The sequence below is a fragment of the Arvicanthis niloticus genome, chromosome 13 (assembly GCF_011762505.2).
Source record: "Arvicanthis niloticus isolate mArvNil1 chromosome 13, mArvNil1.pat.X, whole genome shotgun sequence".
NCBI lineage: Eukaryota > Metazoa > Chordata > Mammalia > Rodentia > Muridae > Arvicanthis > Arvicanthis niloticus.
In genome coordinates this window covers 18,803,931-18,821,528 of record NC_047670.1, presented here as the reverse complement: position 1 = coordinate 18,821,528, position 17,598 = coordinate 18,803,931, and the positions used below count along the sequence as shown (strand labels likewise).

The following is a 17,598-nucleotide window of genomic DNA, read 5'->3' as shown; positions in this document are numbered from 1 at the left end:
TCAGTAATATCTGGCAGTATTACTCTACTGCCTCTCTACCCCAGTTTCTGTTCCCCTGGCCTAAAATGGTGTCCCTGCTCAGCTGGGTGTTTGGTGGTCCAGGAGGTCTCCAGGCAGAAGGCCTGTGCAGTATAGATGTGCACCATAGAACAGATGTGCACCATAGAACAGATGTGCACCATAGAATAGATGTGCACCATAAAGTAGATGTGCACCATAGAGTAGATGTGCACCATAGAGTAGATGTGCACCATAGAACAGATGTGCACCATAGAACAGATGTGCGCCATAGAACAGATGTGCGCCATAGAACAGATGTGCGCCATAGAACAGATGTGCGCCATAGAACAGATGTGCGCCATAGAACAGATGTGCGCCATAGAACAGATGTGCGCCATAGAACAGATGTGCGCCATAGAACAGATGTGCGCCATAGAACAGATGTGCGCCATAGAACAGATGTGCGCCATAGAACAGATGTGCGCCATAGAACAGATGTGCGCCATAGAACAGATGTGCGCCATAGAACAGATGTGCGCCATAGAACAGATGTGCGCCATAGAACAGATGTGCGCCATAGAACAGATGTGCGCCATAGAACAGATGTGCGCCATAGAACAGATGTGCGCCATAGAGTAGATGTGCGCCATAGAACAGATGTGCGCCATAGAGTAGATGTGCGCCATAGAACAGATGTGCACCATAGAATAGATGTGCACCATAGAATAGATGTGCGCCATAGAACAGATGTGCACCATAGAATAGATGTGCACCATAGAATAGATGTGCGTCATAGAACAGATGTGCACCATAGAACAGATGTGCACCATAGAATAGATGTGCGTCATAGAACAGATGTGCACCATAGAACAGATGTGCACCATAGAATAGATGTGCACCATAGAATAGATGTGCGTCATAGAACAGATGTGCGCCATAGAACAGATGTGCACCATAGAATAGATGTGCACCATAGAATAGATGTGCACCATAGAATAGATGTGCGTCATAGAGTAGATGTGCACCATAGAATAGATGTGCACCATAGAACAGATGTGCACCATAGAATAGATGTGCACCATAGAACAGATGTGCACCATAGAATAGATGTGCACCATAGAACAGATGTGCACCATAGAATAGATGTGCACCATAGAACAGATGTGCACCATAGAATAGATGTGCGCCATAGAACAGATGTGCACCATAGAACAGATGTGCACCATAGAATAGATGTGCACCATAGAACAGATGTGCACCATAGAATAGATGTGCGCCATAGAACAGATGTGCACCATAGAATAGATGTGCACCATAGAGTAGATGTGCACCATAGAATAGATGTGCACCATAGAATAGATGTGCGCCATAGAACAGATGTGCACCATAGAATAGATGTGCACCATAGAACAGATGTGCACCATAGAGTAGATGTGCGTCATAGAACAGATGTGCGTCATAGAAGGCCTAAGCCAGACCTTGCCCTGCCGCTCCAGCTTTCACAAGGACTCGGGTTCTCTGGGCACGGAGTGCAAAGGTTAGGGCAGTGGACACTGCCTTTTGTCAAACTATGGTAGTTGCTTTATTGAATGTGTTTCCTATTTTGTTTCTTCTACTTTAAAATAAGTAAGGTGTATGTGGTAAAGAAGTGGATGCACACTTGCCAGTGGCCCTATGATTTACTTTGCTGGGCAAAAGAACTGGTGCGTATATGGCATTGCCACATAATGTAAAATAAGGGAACCAGATTTGCCTGTGTAGTTAATGTCACACCTGCGTTCACTCCTGCTGTGTTGTCTCTGAGGGCAATATGGCAGTTCTTCTCATGTGATCAGTAGAGCTGTACTTGACTAAGTGTGCTTTTCTTAGTATTGTTTTATTCTTCAGTGGTAATTCTACACTTTATACAGTCAGAAAAAAATCAATGGCTGTTGAGTGCTCCGTGCCATGACATGGTTTCATCTCAGGAATGATGGCACCGCTCATTTATTCATCTCTCAATGGGACGAGGATCTATTGCTCTACGATCTGAAGAAAAGTGTTGTGTGGCCGGAAAAAGAAAAATTATTAGTTAGAATGTTGCCACTTTCTCCTTATTCAACCACAAAGGACTCTGCTTTCACTTTCTAGCAGGTAGCTCACCTGCTCCACCTCGGATGTACAGATAACCCCTCCTCTGCCCTTCCTGACTGTGGTGGTCAGTCTGGACTGTAAGTGAAGAAAGCAAACCTTCAAAAGTAATGAGCGAGCTGTACGAGAGCAAACTGGGAGGTGCCTTGGTGGCAGAGCATTTTCTGTGCACGTCCAAGATCCTGGATTCATCTCCAGCACAAGCAACAGTGTGGGGGAGGGTGATGTTTGATGGGAATTAATTTATATTAAATGTGTTTTATAAAATAAATACCTGAAGGGGTTCCTTTTTCATTAGTTTGAGGGAGCAGAAAGGGTTGGAAGATACAGGACAATGAGTGACCTCGGTTCAAGTGGAGCTTCTGTCAGCGGGGCTCCAACAGTAATGGTGGCCGACGGCACAGGCTCTGACCAGGATGCCTTAAAGTCAGTGCTCGCTCTGCCCCACACTTGCGCTCAGTTCCCGCTCATCAGTAGCTGGCCGTTGGTTTCCGTGTTAATCAGCTCTCTGCGGTTGTGAGATCTCTATATTGCACTGTATTGTAATTTCCAAAATGTTTTGTCTTACTCTTCTTCTTTAACATTGTTAGAAAAATTTAGTTTCTGATAATTGAAAGTCTTTTTTAAAGAAGAATGTGAAACTATGAGTTGTACCTTGGAAATTAGTTTATTCATTATGTTTAATTTTAGGAAATGGTGCTCTTGCAGAACTTTCTGAAAATGTGCATATTTCAGGAGTGTCAACTGGTAAGTCATCTTTTGTAATGTTTAAATTTCATGCATGACTTATATGGTAAATATTGAAAACCTTATGGGGTGATATTTGGCTATAAAAATTATTGCTGCTTTCACAGCATGTAATCAGGGAGGAAGGAACTGGAACACAGGGAAATTCTCATACGATAAAGTGATATTGCATGCCGAAGGGCTGATTATACTCTCCCAAACCGACTACGTAATTGTCTTCATGTGGAAGTTAAGCTGAATGCTCAAGTAGAATTAGTATTTTCTCCCTGTGCAAACTTGGGTAAAAGTGAAATTAATTTTGAATGTTGTCCCTAGAATTTACAGACTTGGAAAAGAAGTATCCTGTTAGACGCTTTAGAGTAGAGCAGTGCTCCACAGAAAGCTGTTTATCTGAGTGCAGTTGTTACCAGTAGTAATCCATTAGCATGCTCATGTCTGCGACTCTGGAGTCAGCCAGAGAGCCAGCGTCCTTCTTCATCCTCCTGAGCTACAGCGCAGTTACCAAAGGCCGTGACAACACAGCTGCGAACGACTTCAGTTTGATACTGTGTTTGCTCTGCTAACTATAGTTATGAGCATATCAAAAATAATTTATTTTTCATTCATTGAAATAGTTTCCAACTACTAATAATTGCTAATAATTAGCCATTTGCCTGTATTATTGATAAGGTTTAGGTAGTTAAAAGTTACACAGCAATATTTATCACCTTACTGATTTTTTATTATAAATTTTACAATTCTTTTGTTTTTTTTTTTCTCCCATAAAGCAAACTTAGAAGCTTGCTGTATGTTTTGTGTCTCTGATTTTGTGTTCAGGAAGTTAATGGGCTTATCACCAGCTCTGGGTTTGTCTGTGTGCTCACCAAACTCAAATATGCCAGGTCTCCCAGAAATCAAAATAGCCTTGTTTGATTATTTAATTCACTTTTTCATAGGCTTTTAATTGTGTATTGACTATATCTCAACTAAAAGCAAATATTTTTTCATCTTATTTATTATTGTATGACACAGCATATGTGAGGAGGTGAAAAGGTTCTCTTTTTCCAGCGGGTGCTAGCATGGAACCCAGGGCTTCACTTGTGCTTTTACCTAACACTGAGCCATCCAACTGGCTCAGTAAAAGCTAAGTTCTAAAAGTGATCTTGTGTGTCTTTGTGTCCTGTTTTTAATAGCTAATGAGAATTATGATTATATTCCCAATTCACAAAAGGAAATAGTATTGTTTATAAATAAATTTCCATAACCAAAGGCTTTTTGCCTCAGAAGTTTTTAAAAACTATTATCTCCAGATTCTTTTCAAATATTGATTCTTTCAGCCTGCCATAGCAGTTTAGTTAACCAGATGATTTAAGTAACAGCAATTTCCTCAAAGTTCTACACGCTAAGCTGGAACTCCAAAGTTAGGTGCTAGCAAGTTTGATTCCTGGTGCATCTGTGGGCTCATTGACTGTTCTTCTGAGAATGCTTAGAGGACAAGAAAGTCTCTTTTCCTTTTATAAGGACACTCAATCTAGTATTGTAGTGACCTCTCTGCTGATCTGTTCTAATGGAAGTCAGGAACACAAAATCTAAAACTCCTTTAGTGTCAGTAACTGCAAGCCTTGGTTGTGGGGACCCTCGACTCTCTGTAGTAGGAGTCCTTTTAGTATTAAGCCACAGACTTCTGGGGAGATGAACATACGCAGTCTACTCACCCCAGACAGGAAGCCCATGACAGACTAAAGCACAGATGCCACCAAAGTCCACCTTGGGGGGAACCATTGTGTTTTATTGGGGTTACTTACAGGGTCATGACTAAAGGGTTACTTACAGGAGCAGATATGACTCAAAGACAGCTGCATCAGGAACCTAGAGCACACTGCACAGCCTATAGGCAGCTCCATAGGTTGGAGAGTATCCTTTTCAGATGGTTCAGTTCTAAACCTCTTCCAGGCAGCTGGGCTGGTTTGTGTCTCTGATCAGTTCTCCAAGTCTTTGCATATTTATTCATCTGAGAGTTCTTTGTTTTTCTTTTTACGTGTCTTAAAAGTTGCCTGAGAATGACCCTCAGCCATCTTTGTAATTTACTCTTAAGAGAGAGGAGTCTAGTAAATTTGGTCAGTTTCAGGAACTTCCTGAAGTTATTTTGATTTGTGTACCTTCTGTTTTAAGAACTCACCTACAGGGTGGAATGTTACAATTAGGGGGAAACTAATAGACAACAGATAGTCAAAGGTAGTAACTCTCAGGGGCTTACTGGTACTCCTCCTGTGACTGGATCTGGCCACTCCCTTATAGTCTTTCTCTTTGCATTCTGCTCCTGGTAGATCCCTAGACTCTTAGGCTAGTGCTTCTGCTTGTGCCAGAGGCTGGCAGTCATGGGATTGGTTTCTCTGTAAAACCACCTCACCCTGCCTCCCTCGCGCCTTGATAAAAATCACAGATAGATAATGAAACCTGGAATAAAACCATGGATAGATAATCAAAACTGTGTTGGGTTGAAGGCTACAACACCAAAAAGTCCAGTGCATAGGACAGAGGCTCCCTGGGATAGTGAGAGGATGCTGCTTATATTGCATTATTGTTATAAGTCGGGGAAGTACTCCAGGAAGACCTACTGTGAGGAGTTCAGAGGTTGTGTGTAAGGTCACTGGAAGTAGCTATAGGTGGGGTCATCTTGGGGTCTGTCATTGGAGCTGTCACAGCCAAGTCTTCTTAAGCAAAGCAGTGGCCATGCCAACTGCAGGGATTCTCAAGACTATAATCAGTCCCTTCAGGCATTAGCACTTAGTCTGAAGTCACCACCTGTCACCATCTGTTGGCTCTGACTTTCTTTGAACTGTGGGGAGGTCATCAAGAGCATAAAGAGCCGTGGAATAAGCAGCTGCCATGGCTCTGGTGAAAATGGTGGGACAGATGAGAAAATGTTGCCGTCCTGATAGACTCAGGAGCAAAAGCAGGGTCCCCTGTAACCCCACTGGATTCAGGAGCCATGGAGGCAGGGTCCCCCATAACCTCACTGGACTCAGGAGCCATGGAGGCAGGGTCCCCCGTAACCCCACTGAACTCAGGAGCCATGGAGGCAGTGACCTTCTTCTCAGGAGAGCCTTTGCTAAGTCTAGCCTGAGACAATCACCTTGTTTGAACTGTTTCAAAGCTTAACATCTAGCCTACCCTTAGTGAGAGTTGGTTCTTTCTGGTCTGACTCATTGGCTTGGAAACCATCCCCATTTATCTCAGTTACCTCTTTTTAAGACTGTCCCTGGGACACTGGCATGGTTTTTGGGTAAATGCACTTACCACCGACTTCAGTCCCAAGATCCCATATAATGGCAGGAGGGAACCAGGCCTGCATGCGACCTTCCTTCCCCTGAACCACACGTGTTCTCTTCAGCCCAGGTGCTCTTTCCCATCCACAAAATGAGCGAACGTGAAAAACAGTTTTAAAACAATTTGGTCCTCAAATATTGGGAGAAGGTTTTCAGCATGTGAGTTTTAAGGGGAGAATGAATTACGACAAGAAATTTGAGAAAATGGAGTTGTGTTTTGTTAGCAGTTCTGGGGATTAAACCCAGGGCCTTGAGCGTGTCTATTACTGAACCACTGCTCCAACTCCTGCTGCTGCTGAGGGGGCAGATGGGTCAGTTAGGACAGGGTTCTGTTGCTCTCACTGTCTTTAAACAGCTGTGCTTAGCTGCCTCACCCTGTGGCCCCCACCTCTCACATGCTGAGATCACGGATTGTGGATGTGTGTTGCCCACCCGTTTGGTGGTTGTTGTGGTTTTTGAAACAGGATCTTACTGTGCAGTCCAAGCTGTTCTAAATCCAATCCTTCTTCCTTAGTGAAGCTGTTACTGGAATTATTGGTGCACAGCACCGAGTCCAATAAAAGTCTATATAAAGTGTTTGATCACTATCAGTATTTACTAGAAATTAAAGATGAGTAATTACCGCAAAACTTGGAAATCCAATGTAAAATAACAGGAATGAGTTTATTATAAGCTTATATCTATAGCATAGTTTTATTAAAGTAAATTTTAGAACAAACATGTCAACAGTATCATTTCTTACTGTAAAGCTTTTATCAATGCATTTAAAGTAGCTGGTTTCTCAACATCTGCTTCTGCATTCATTCTTTTGCAATGTAATGTTTTATTTGACACATGAAGATAATGTTAATGATATATAACTAAAAAAGTATAGGAGTGTTTTGCAGTCTTTTTCAGACAATTGTAAATATTCTTTGTTACAAAAATCTAACAAGTGGTAGCTTCTAAAAGGTTAGCTGCAGTTGGAATCTGAGTTCCTGTGTGAGCTTTTTGCTCTCTGTGACATTGCAGGATGGTTGGCTTTGGCCTTTGAGTGTACTCTCATTACCAGGTATGATTTTATAGTATGTCAGTCACTGGTTGCTGACTTGGGCAGATCAATATGCAGTGTGAAGTTTGGACATATCCAGTATCAGATGGTAAACTTGACATCAACTGATCAGGGTTAGATTATATGTCTTACTGTTCTCTGTTAGCCTGAGATAGACTGCTGGGCTGTTTTGTAGTGCTGCCTTTGCTCTTCAGTAAATTCCTATTTGAGAAGCATCAGCAGAAAGTCATACTGTAAAAGTAGTAAAATGTGTTCTCTATTAGCCGTTCCCTACTTAGGAATTTCACACCCATCTAGATGTACTTATTGCTTGCTATGTCTGCCGTCTCAGTGCACCACAGACTAAACAACAGAATGTGTTTTCTTGTGAGCCTGGAGGCCAGAAGCCCAAAACCAAGATGTGGTAGGGAGAGTTTCTTCAGTGTTCTCTCCGTGGCTCTGAGATGCTCTTACTGTGTCCTGCCCTAGATCTGTTCTAACGGCTCCTAAAGTTACACCATAATATGCCACCTCTGTGATGTCATTTTAACTTATTGCCTCCCCAGAGAGTCTCCCTGAAATCACAGTGACACTGAAGTACTGATGTTAGGACTTTAATAAATGAATTTTGAGGAAAATACAATTCATCCCATAAAAATGTGTATTTTAATTAAGTGGATTTATAAATCAATAAAATACTCTATTTCAGAAGACAGTAAAACATTGTTAACGTGAAATGTTTTTTCTAAAGGTTAGTCTTATAAAAAAAATCATCTTTCTGTGAAGAATAGCATAAAAGACCTATCATTATTACATATTAAAAAGAATAAACGTATGTTTTCTCAAAGGCTTTGGCCAGTGAGGAACTATTTATACATTGGTATCCCTTGTGTGAAGTGTTTCAATTTGGAATATTGGAACTGGAATATTTATGTAGTCTTTATTAATTAAACATCACTAATCCAAAAATCTGAAACCTAGAATACTCCAAATCTATTATCGTAACAAAAATAAATAAATAAAGCTTTTAGATTTTAGAGCATTTAAGGTTTTAGATTTGGAGGTTAGCAAATTAGGTCCCTTTGGCTCTGATCACAGATGTGTCTGATCACTGAGCTGTCTCCCCTGTGCAGACTCCAATGCAAGCATAACCTCCCTAGGAGGAGAAAGCTCAGCAGTCTGTGCTGCTGCCCGTTCTGCACTAGGCCTTCTTCACTTTAAGCCTTTCTGCTCTTTTGGTACTGCAGTCTCCTGCTCCAGCTGTCTGCGCTGCGGAAAGTCTACTCAAAACGTTTAATTAGGTCCTAATTTATCCTGTTAGTACAGTCACTTTGAAAATGAAAAATACATATTTCTACAACAGGAAAAACTAGGACCATTCAGATGCATATTTAGCCTGTCTGTAATGACTTTGTTTTATTCTGCATATATTAAAGCACAGGTATGGACCTTGTGCCAGAATAGTGGGAGTGTTTTAACTTGTCTATTGCTATATAAAATACCCTGATAAAAGGGAATTACTAGAGAAAGTGTTTATTTTTAGCTCAGAATTCAAGGTGCAGTCCATCATGGTAGGGAAGTCTAAGCAGCAAGAGCTTGAGACTGTCTGGTAGAGGAGGACTTCGGACTCAGCCTGCTCCCTCTGTCGTGTGCAGTCAAAGGTCCTCTGCCCAGGGAATGGTTCCTGCCACAATTAAGATGACTCTTGTCTCATCAGTTAATGTAATGTAGATCATCCCCACAGGCATCCAGAGGCCCATCTCCAGGTGATTATAGGTTTGGTTGAATCACAGTTAACACAAACCTTCACAGTAAGTAATGGTCTGACGGAGCCTACTGGATGGAAGACATGAGCAGTGCAGATCTACTTACTTATCACAGTAGATCTATGCTAAGTCTTTAGCATGTTAGGACAGCTAATACGTTTGCAAAGGACCTACAAATGATGTCTCGTGAGCAGTAGATGACTTGACTTTCCTGATTTGACAGAGTGAGAGCGATGGGACTTGCTGAGTTCACTCGGGCCAGAACGAGGGAATTGTTACTTTATGGCTGATGTTATGCTACCCAGGCTTGCAACACTTTGTTTCTAAGAGTCTTCATTTCTGTTCGGTCTTCCTCAAAAACTTCCAAGAGATATGTACTTGTTCTTTTGCTCATTTCATGACTATAGATTGGCATATGAAATATTGAATTATAAAATCATGATTGTGAATATGAAAAAATATTAAATATCTTTTTTTTTAATTAAGAACTTTTTATGAAGGCTGGATGCCCCAGTGTGGGGGAAATGGTGTGTAGGGAGGTAAGAGTGGGAGGGTAGGTGGAGGCATATCCTCATAGAAGCAGGAGGAGGGGGAATGGGATAAGGGGTTCCTGGGTGGGGGGGAAAGAGGATTACATCTGAAATGTAAATAAAATATCCAATAAAAAATTTTTTAAAAAGAACTTTTTATGAGCTAGATTTTAACATTTCTCTATATTATAAGCAGGAGAAAAGACAAGTGTTTTGTGAATTTTATAATCATAAAATTATATTGAACACTACCAAGTAATTTAATTATTATATATGAACAGAAAGACTATCTCAGTATAGTTTTAAATATTAAATTAAATTTTCATTTAAGTTAAATTGTTCATTTAAATCTTTTTACTTAAAGAATAGCCAAAATGTAGCTTCTTAACTCCACTGGAATGGAACATGTTTTAGGTCAGGTTGTTAATAACAAGCCATTAGTACTTGTTAAATAAACATACTTGATTTTTAAAGATGTGTTTAATTTAAACTAAGGTTTTCTCTAACTTATGAGTTTGACTTAAATCAAACAAACAATATCTGATTCTTTTTTTCTTACTTTTGATTGCTTCTAAATCAGGTTTGTCTTCAAAATTTTTATTTATTCATGAATTACAGTTTCATTAAACTTTTTCAAAAACCAAAAAAGCAAAAAGATAAAGAAAATCGCCTATTATTCTTAGCCTCCTAGCACATTACAGGGACTAACTGTATTAGTGATTAACTCTGAGTCACCAGTAGAGCATCAAATGTGCTGCATTAAGAAAAGAAATAAAAGCGCTTAACCCTCGGGCCATTTAATCAAGAACAAGTTCAGATCTGGATTTCTGCTTCATCCTCTCTGCTCTCTGTCTGCTGTATGGGTCTGAGTCTGAGTTTAGGTGAAGGCTGTCCTAGGAATCCATCCTATGCCTGTCCTTGTGTGTCCCTAACGAAGGGCTTCCCACAGGGAAGGAAGGAGGAATGCTTTACAGAAAGAGAAGTCTTTAATGGAGCCATGAAAGGGATTAAGCCACTTACTTTAACTGACCCAGAGAGCAAAGTCATAGTTTATCAACTAGTACCCAAATGCTGATCCAGCATTGATGGTGGTGAGTCACTCAGATCACTTTCTGCCTCGTATTTACTACTTTCAGCAATGATACATACACAGGTATTACTCTGGGCCTGGGTATGGAAGACTACATAATTTAAGATTGCATCTATCCATTAGTTCTAAAAATTGATTACGTGGGAGCCCAGGACAAGCAAGGTTTTTACATGGGCCTCTTAAAAGCAAGTTAAACAAACAGGCTGAATACAGTGGGCTAGCACTCTTGTCTCTTCAGTGACCTCCAGATGTGTTCATAACTCTGGCTGTGAGGTCCAGAAGTTCCAGTCTATTAGAGCGTAGGAGATATTCTTATCATGATGCATTGTCACAGTATATATAATATTTTAAATTATTTCATTTGTGTCTTTTCTATGCATACCTTAAAATTACATTTTTCACTTGTATTATAACTAATCTTATCTCCCATCCTTTCCATTTAAAATTTTATATTTTATATTTTTATTTATATTCATGTTTATGTCCATTTTAATGCTTGCATAGAATTCCCATCCTTTGGGATTTATATTTAATGTTTGGAGCTGTGTCCAGTGGTCTCCCCCTAGTGTGGATCATGCTGCAAGATATGTTAATATGTAACTAACATTTTTATTTCTAAGACTGTACTCATAGTATAAAATCCTAGTAAAATTATTGTATTAAAAGGGGTTGTACTAGTTGACACAGCTATTTGTAGTGTATATGAGTATTTACATTAGATATGATCATCATTTCCTGCTTAATATTTTTCCTTGTGGTTAATTCTATCAAGATCTAACCTTTTACTTTTCTGAATCTGTTTTTTAAAAATGAAAAGAAAAAAATTAATTGCCTCTTCTTTTGATTCGTAGCCTAGAAATGTAATATTATAAACAAAAACAAAATAAGATTGACTTCTGTCTATAATTAGACAGAAACTATGCTGGGTTTATTATTATTATTATTATTATTATTATTATTATTATTATTAGAGATCTGCGGGCTTAATCCTTTCTCAGCTGGAAGGCTTTGGTGTTTTTACATTCTATTTTAATGTTAGGACTGGCATGTCATACTCACTCAACATGAGACAGCTCTGCGTTCTTACCGTTTAATATCGAGAGTTGAATGCGCTAAGTGAGGTTAGTTTGTCTGGAATCTATTCTACATTTGATGTGGAATCTTTTACCAGGCAGAATGAACATGTGAGAGCTAAGAAAAAGGATATTGTCGTCAAAATTCTTTAATCCTTGTTAATATTAATTAACTTAATAATTAGTTAATTAATTAACTTAGTTAATATTAATTAACTTTGGTGTGGACTTCAAATGGTTTTTAAACATTATTTTTTTGATTGTCAGAATTGATTTTCAGAATCATCTTCCTTTGTTGCCTTTCTGTGTTTTCATTTTATAGCTACCTATCCTGACACTTAGAGGTCCAGCACACTGCTGATCTCCAAAGCCATTTACAACTGAAGGTTTAGTTGTAGCTTTAAAAATGTGGGAGGGGTGCTTACTACTGTCTGAGCTGCAGTTCTTTACTTACACAAGAGTTAACAATTTGTGATGTATATAGCATTGTGGTGAAATGGCTTGTTTTTAGCTATTGCTTTAATTTTAAATATTATAATGTAGTATTTTACAGTTTTACTGAAGAACATTTAGTCTAATGAAATATTAATTCTAGAATTCTTAAGGGCTTGTAAGTAAGGAGTCTGAAAGGGAAACTTAAATGGAAATTATTTAATAGTGCTATGTGGATAATTTTAACATGGAAAGTTACATGAATAAAGAGTGGTCTTTTATACCTTTCTGTGGGATCTCAATGATATTTTACAGTTTTTCAGTCAAGTACCTTGATCTTCTGCTGAAGCAACCAAAAAGAATTTCACTTTTTCATTGACCAGTGCTTTTATCCATGTTTCAAATGAAGAAAGACATAAGGTACTATGTTCTAGTTGATAATGAACCCAGTAGGATTTCTAAGATTAGAGAATATAAAATAGAACTTAGTGTGAACTCAAGAAACTTCTTCAGACAAAGAAAGGGAGTGGTGATACAAGATACTACATTTTTGAAGAAAGTAATACATGTTAATATAGGATACTGTGGCTTGCCTCCCTCCCCAGAGCCTGGTCATGAAATGCTCCAGATGCTGTGTTAGAGCGCCCCCGTGAGCTTGAGGGAGGTAATGAGGTACCATAATCTTTATATTATATGCTGTGTAACTTAATCTTGTTAATATTTTACTATACACTAATGCATTTATATTAATGTTATGTAATCATGTTTTGTATGTTATTAGATATCTATTAAGTGGCTGTTTTAATAAGATTACAATGAATTTTCATGTTGCATTATCATTTGGAACAGTGAATAAAGTCAGCTTAGAATAGTTAGGGATGACAATCAGACGACAATCAGAGCATGTTGCATGTCATGCTTAGATGATGGGAGTCAGGTGAACAGGTCCACTGCACTAAGTGGGCAAGACGCCTTGAGGGTATAAAACACACATGTTCGTATATGTAATATTTTCTCTGACATTTTGAGAAAAGTTCTTCAAAGTATGATTGCATATTCATTATCTGTAATTTTGCAAAATCTTCTGTTGTACAAAGCCAGTCATTTAGTGGGTATTTTAGTTTGGACAGTTCTAAAAGGTCCACACATAAAAGCTTAGGCCCCAAGATAACACTTGTAGGAGGCGTTGGGCATTTCAGAGGTGAAGACCATGGGAGGCTTTGTGATCTGCAGCAGCAGCAGCAGCAGCATCCACAGCATCCGCAGCATCCACAGCAGCATCTGCAGCATCCACAGCATCCACAGCATCCGCAGCAGCCACAGCAGCAGCAGCCACAGCATCCACAGCAGCATCCACAGCATCCACAGCAGCATCCGCAGCATCCACAGCATCCGCAGCATCCACAGCAGCATCCACAGCAGCAGCCACAGCAGCCACAGCATCTACAGCAGCAGCAGCAGCCACAGCATCCACAGCATCTGCAGCAGCAGCCGCAGCAGCAGCAGCATCCACAGCAGCAGCAGCCGCAGCAGCAGCAGCAGCTTCCGCCCACCCCCACCCCCGTGCTGATTGCAAGACGCCGGTCCCTTCTTACTCTCTGGATTTCTGACTTACCATGAGGCATCACAGGCACACCTACTGTGATGAGTTATCTCACCAAAGTCCAAGTAGTGAGGCCAGTCATTTGACCAACCTTCTGAAGCCGTGAGCCAGAAGAACCTCGTTTTAAAGTTGATTATCTTTGGCACTCTGTTATGCTGCAGGTGGGAGAACTGGACTTTTGATACCAGCTTGCTAATGAAGCACAATATAAATATGGAAGTTTTGTGATCTTCAAAATAATCTGTACAAATAGAAGTATGGTCCCGAGAAAAGGAGGTGATAGCCTGTATTCCCCTCACTTCAGCACACAGAGGACATAATGACTTAGATAGGAATGGACATTGTGTCATAGGTGACACAGATGGTTTGGAAATCATGGACTCTGAGACCAGCTCGTTTGCCAAGTACCACTTCCTGCCTTGTCTCTGCTCATCAATGCAGTTGCTTCCCGAAAGAGTCACAAGCTTCAGAAATTAATAGTTTTCCCCATCCAGGAAATAGAAATAATCCTTTGCTTGGCATTTAATTCTCTAGTGTATAAATTAGAAAATGTAGGCACTGTAACAATAGTTTTTATGCCCTTGCAGGAAAAAAAGAATGCCCTTATAACTTTAAAGAATGTATAAAAGGTTGAATCCTCCCAATTCATCTTATCTTGTGCTTTGCCAGCGATTTCAGAATTACTCGTCGTGCTTAGAAACTTCCCAGGGAATGGTTAGTTTCTTATAGTGTAATTACACTCAGCTTCATTGCCTTCCTCAGATCACATTTTACTACGTTCTAGAGTTCCCTTCAGTATTATGTCTCTTCTGATTTTTTTACTGGGTGTTTTATTTTACCATCGTTTAAAATCATTTTTCTCATTATTTGTTATGAACATTGTGATCTTCAAGAGACCATGGAATTACCTGCTTTGGTTAGAACTAATGTCCAAGCAAAATAATTTGGTTGGTAAGGAATGCCACTGAGAGTAATGGGAATAGTTCTGCTGCATATCCACCCTTATGTATCTGCATCTGTGCTGATGCAGAAGATGCATGTGAATTATGCTCTTGGATTTTCATGTACATTCTTTAACTAGACAGTCTGTTTTTCAACACTCACTGCCTTTGACTTACATGGCTACACTATCCCCACATGTTTAATGATTCACCCACTTGCACGTGTGTGCCTGGGTCTAGACGCCAGAAGTTAGTTACCTTGGGTGGGCCATCCTGAGGAGTCACCCACGTTGGTGTGGGTTTTTTTTTTTTTATTTTGTTATTTTATTTATTTATTTTTTGAAAAGTGTGTGTGTATATTCATTCATAATCTGCCTCCTGTTGTTTGTCTGCCTCTCTTTGCAGAACCCACTGTTTCCCCTTCCAACTTCATGCCTTCTTTTCTTTTTTAAATTACCCTCGAGCATGGCAGCCTGTGGAGCCACACCCTTACATCTGCCGGTCCCTGCAGCTCTTCATCACCAGTTAGGGCTGAGCTCGCATGAGCCTCTCCCCGCCCTATGCTGGAGTGTCTACTGGCTTGAGCCTGTGCAGTTCAGATGCAGGCAACCAAGCATAGCCACTAGGATTCATGCCTGCAATGGCTCTGTCATGACCAGAAGACACTATTTCAGTGAAATCCTCCACAGCCTCTGGCTCCCACAGCCTCCCTGAGCCTCACCATGATGTTCCTTGAACCTTGGTGGGCTGTAATACAGATGTTGCTCTAAGCACTGAGTGCACCACTGTCATTTATTTGGGTTTTTGAGACAGGATCTCTGAGTCTGTGGGAAAGGATAGACTGAATAGCCAGCCAGTGAACCCCAGGGTTGCACATGTCTCCGCCTCCCCCACAGCAGGATTGCAGGAAGCACACATCTCTGTTCTCACATAGACACTGTGGGTTGAACTGGTCCTTGTGCTTCAAAGCAAGCAGTTTACCACCTAAGCTGTCTTTCTAGGCCCAGCAATGGTTTTTTTCCCCAAAACACATCTCTTTAATTGGAGTCAACCCCTTCTTAATAGCATTTTCTTAGGTGTTTTCTTAAAAGCTTTTAAGGAGTTGTATTAGTATGTATGTAAATATAGGTATAAAAAAGCCTGTTCTGAGCCTGCATGTTCAGAAGGCAGTGACTTGGTGTCATTGACAGTAGCCAAGAGAAACTCACAGATGGGAAGGGGCAGGGCTCAGATTATCTTGTAAAGATTATGTTAAGTATGACATTTTTAAGGTTATCTTAAGTATAAATGTTATAATTTATCCTTGCACTCATTACATGTTTCTTATAATAACTTGCGTTTCTTAGATTCAGCTGATAGTTGTGCATCCTCCCACAGCTCTTATTTTTGTGGAATATCAGTTTCTTTCTTCACGCCCTTCATGTTTGTCTTGTGAAATTCAGTCATCAGTGAGTGTAGTTACTAACTTGTATCTAATAAGTTCTGTGATTTGTACAACCTCAAACCACGTACATTTCACGTTCCTCTTGGTCTCAGCCACTTGTTGCTGTAAAATGTCAACCCTTGTCAGTTCTCAAAAGAAACCTGCATTTTCATCCTCTGAACAGGAAATTGTACATTTTCTTTTACAAGCAGTTTAGGTCAAATCATAAATTTCATTGCTAACTCCTTTTTCCAAGCTTTAAAACCCATGAAGTCTGAAATTGAAGGATTTATTTGACATGATTTTGACGTGAGCTCATCTCTCCCATCCTCACCTTAATAGAGGTCATCCGAAGCTTCAGTTTTAAATGACCGCTGTAAAAATGGCTGTCAGAGAGAAGCCTGGTGTATTAATCTACTTTTACAACCACAGTTCTGAGCTTTTACTGTGAGATTATTAGAATATCAACAAAAACTTGAAGTCTTGTGTTTTATTAGTTTTTAAGTCCAACAAATGATAACTATTTTAAACTAGTAAACTAAATCAAAAATCTTACTAAGAAATCCAGGTTAAAGGACCTCTCAAACCCTTTATTCTTGAGTAAATTTTCTCCTGAGGAACAGGATACATGTTATCTAGGATGATATTTAGTTAAGCCCTCTGTGTACCGTAGCTACCTTAAGGTTGTAAGCATGTTATTGTTTTCTGTCAGTCACTGCAAATGCCCTGTGTACTAGGTCTCCTCTAAGTGACTAATAGACCCTGAGGTTCTCTCAGCCTCGCCACATGCCTACACCTGTGAAGACACTGCTACCATCAACTTGGAAGCTGCCAGCCTCTATTCTTCTGGTGTTCTCTTTGTTTAATTGACTTCTGTTTTTCAAGATGGGTCTTGCTCTGTAGTCTAAGTAGACTTCAATGTTCCAGAATTCCTGCCTTTATCTCCCAAGTGCAAATGCCACCAACCCCAGCAAGTTGCTGTCTTTTGAATTAAGAATTCGATTGTCATGGTTATAACTATTGATACGGTGGCGAGGTTCTTTTCCTAGAGTTAATGGAGAATTTATTAAAGACCATAGATATGTGTCATCATGCATGCCTGAGTTTTTGTTTATGTCTAAAGTAAATTAAGAAGATTTGGTGGGGTTTGGGGGGGGTGATGTTTGTGTTCAAAAAACAATTGCTGATGCTAATTATGAAATTTATTAAGCAAAATGAACAAAGACTATAGCAATTTTGACATGCCATGTGTACATGCATGTGTGTGTGTGTGTGTGTGTGTCTTCTTGGAAACCTCATGCATATACTAAAACAAGGCTTTTGACAACTGTTTAACTTCGTAAGTGTAGAAAAAAACAAATAAGTACTTGTCACAGTACTTATGTGGTCAGATAGTCATAGACTTTTTGTATTTATAGTTGATTTCTATTGCACAGCTGCCTAGGCCTGGCTTCATGCTTGTTTCTTCAAGGCATTCATTTCCAACAGGGACTGACATAACCAAAACAAAATGAAACAAAGTCAT

The 17,598-nt window shown here is 39.8% G+C and overlaps 1 protein-coding gene across 2 annotated transcripts in view; it reads left to right on the top strand.

The window, feature by feature from the left end:
• Positions 1-17,598, top strand: part of Lrp12 (LDL receptor related protein 12) — a 71,515-nt gene that overhangs the window by 34,851 nt on the left and 19,066 nt on the right. Inside the window, exon 2 of one of the 2 annotated variants that reach the window (XM_034516495.2) lies at positions 2,821-2,877. The exons of the other annotated variant lie outside the window; for it this stretch is intronic. Within the exon in view, the coding sequence (XP_034372386.1) occupies positions 2,821-2,877 (57 nt within the window). The remainder of the gene's footprint in view (positions 1-2,820; positions 2,878-17,598) is intronic. 2 annotated transcript variants of the gene reach the window in all.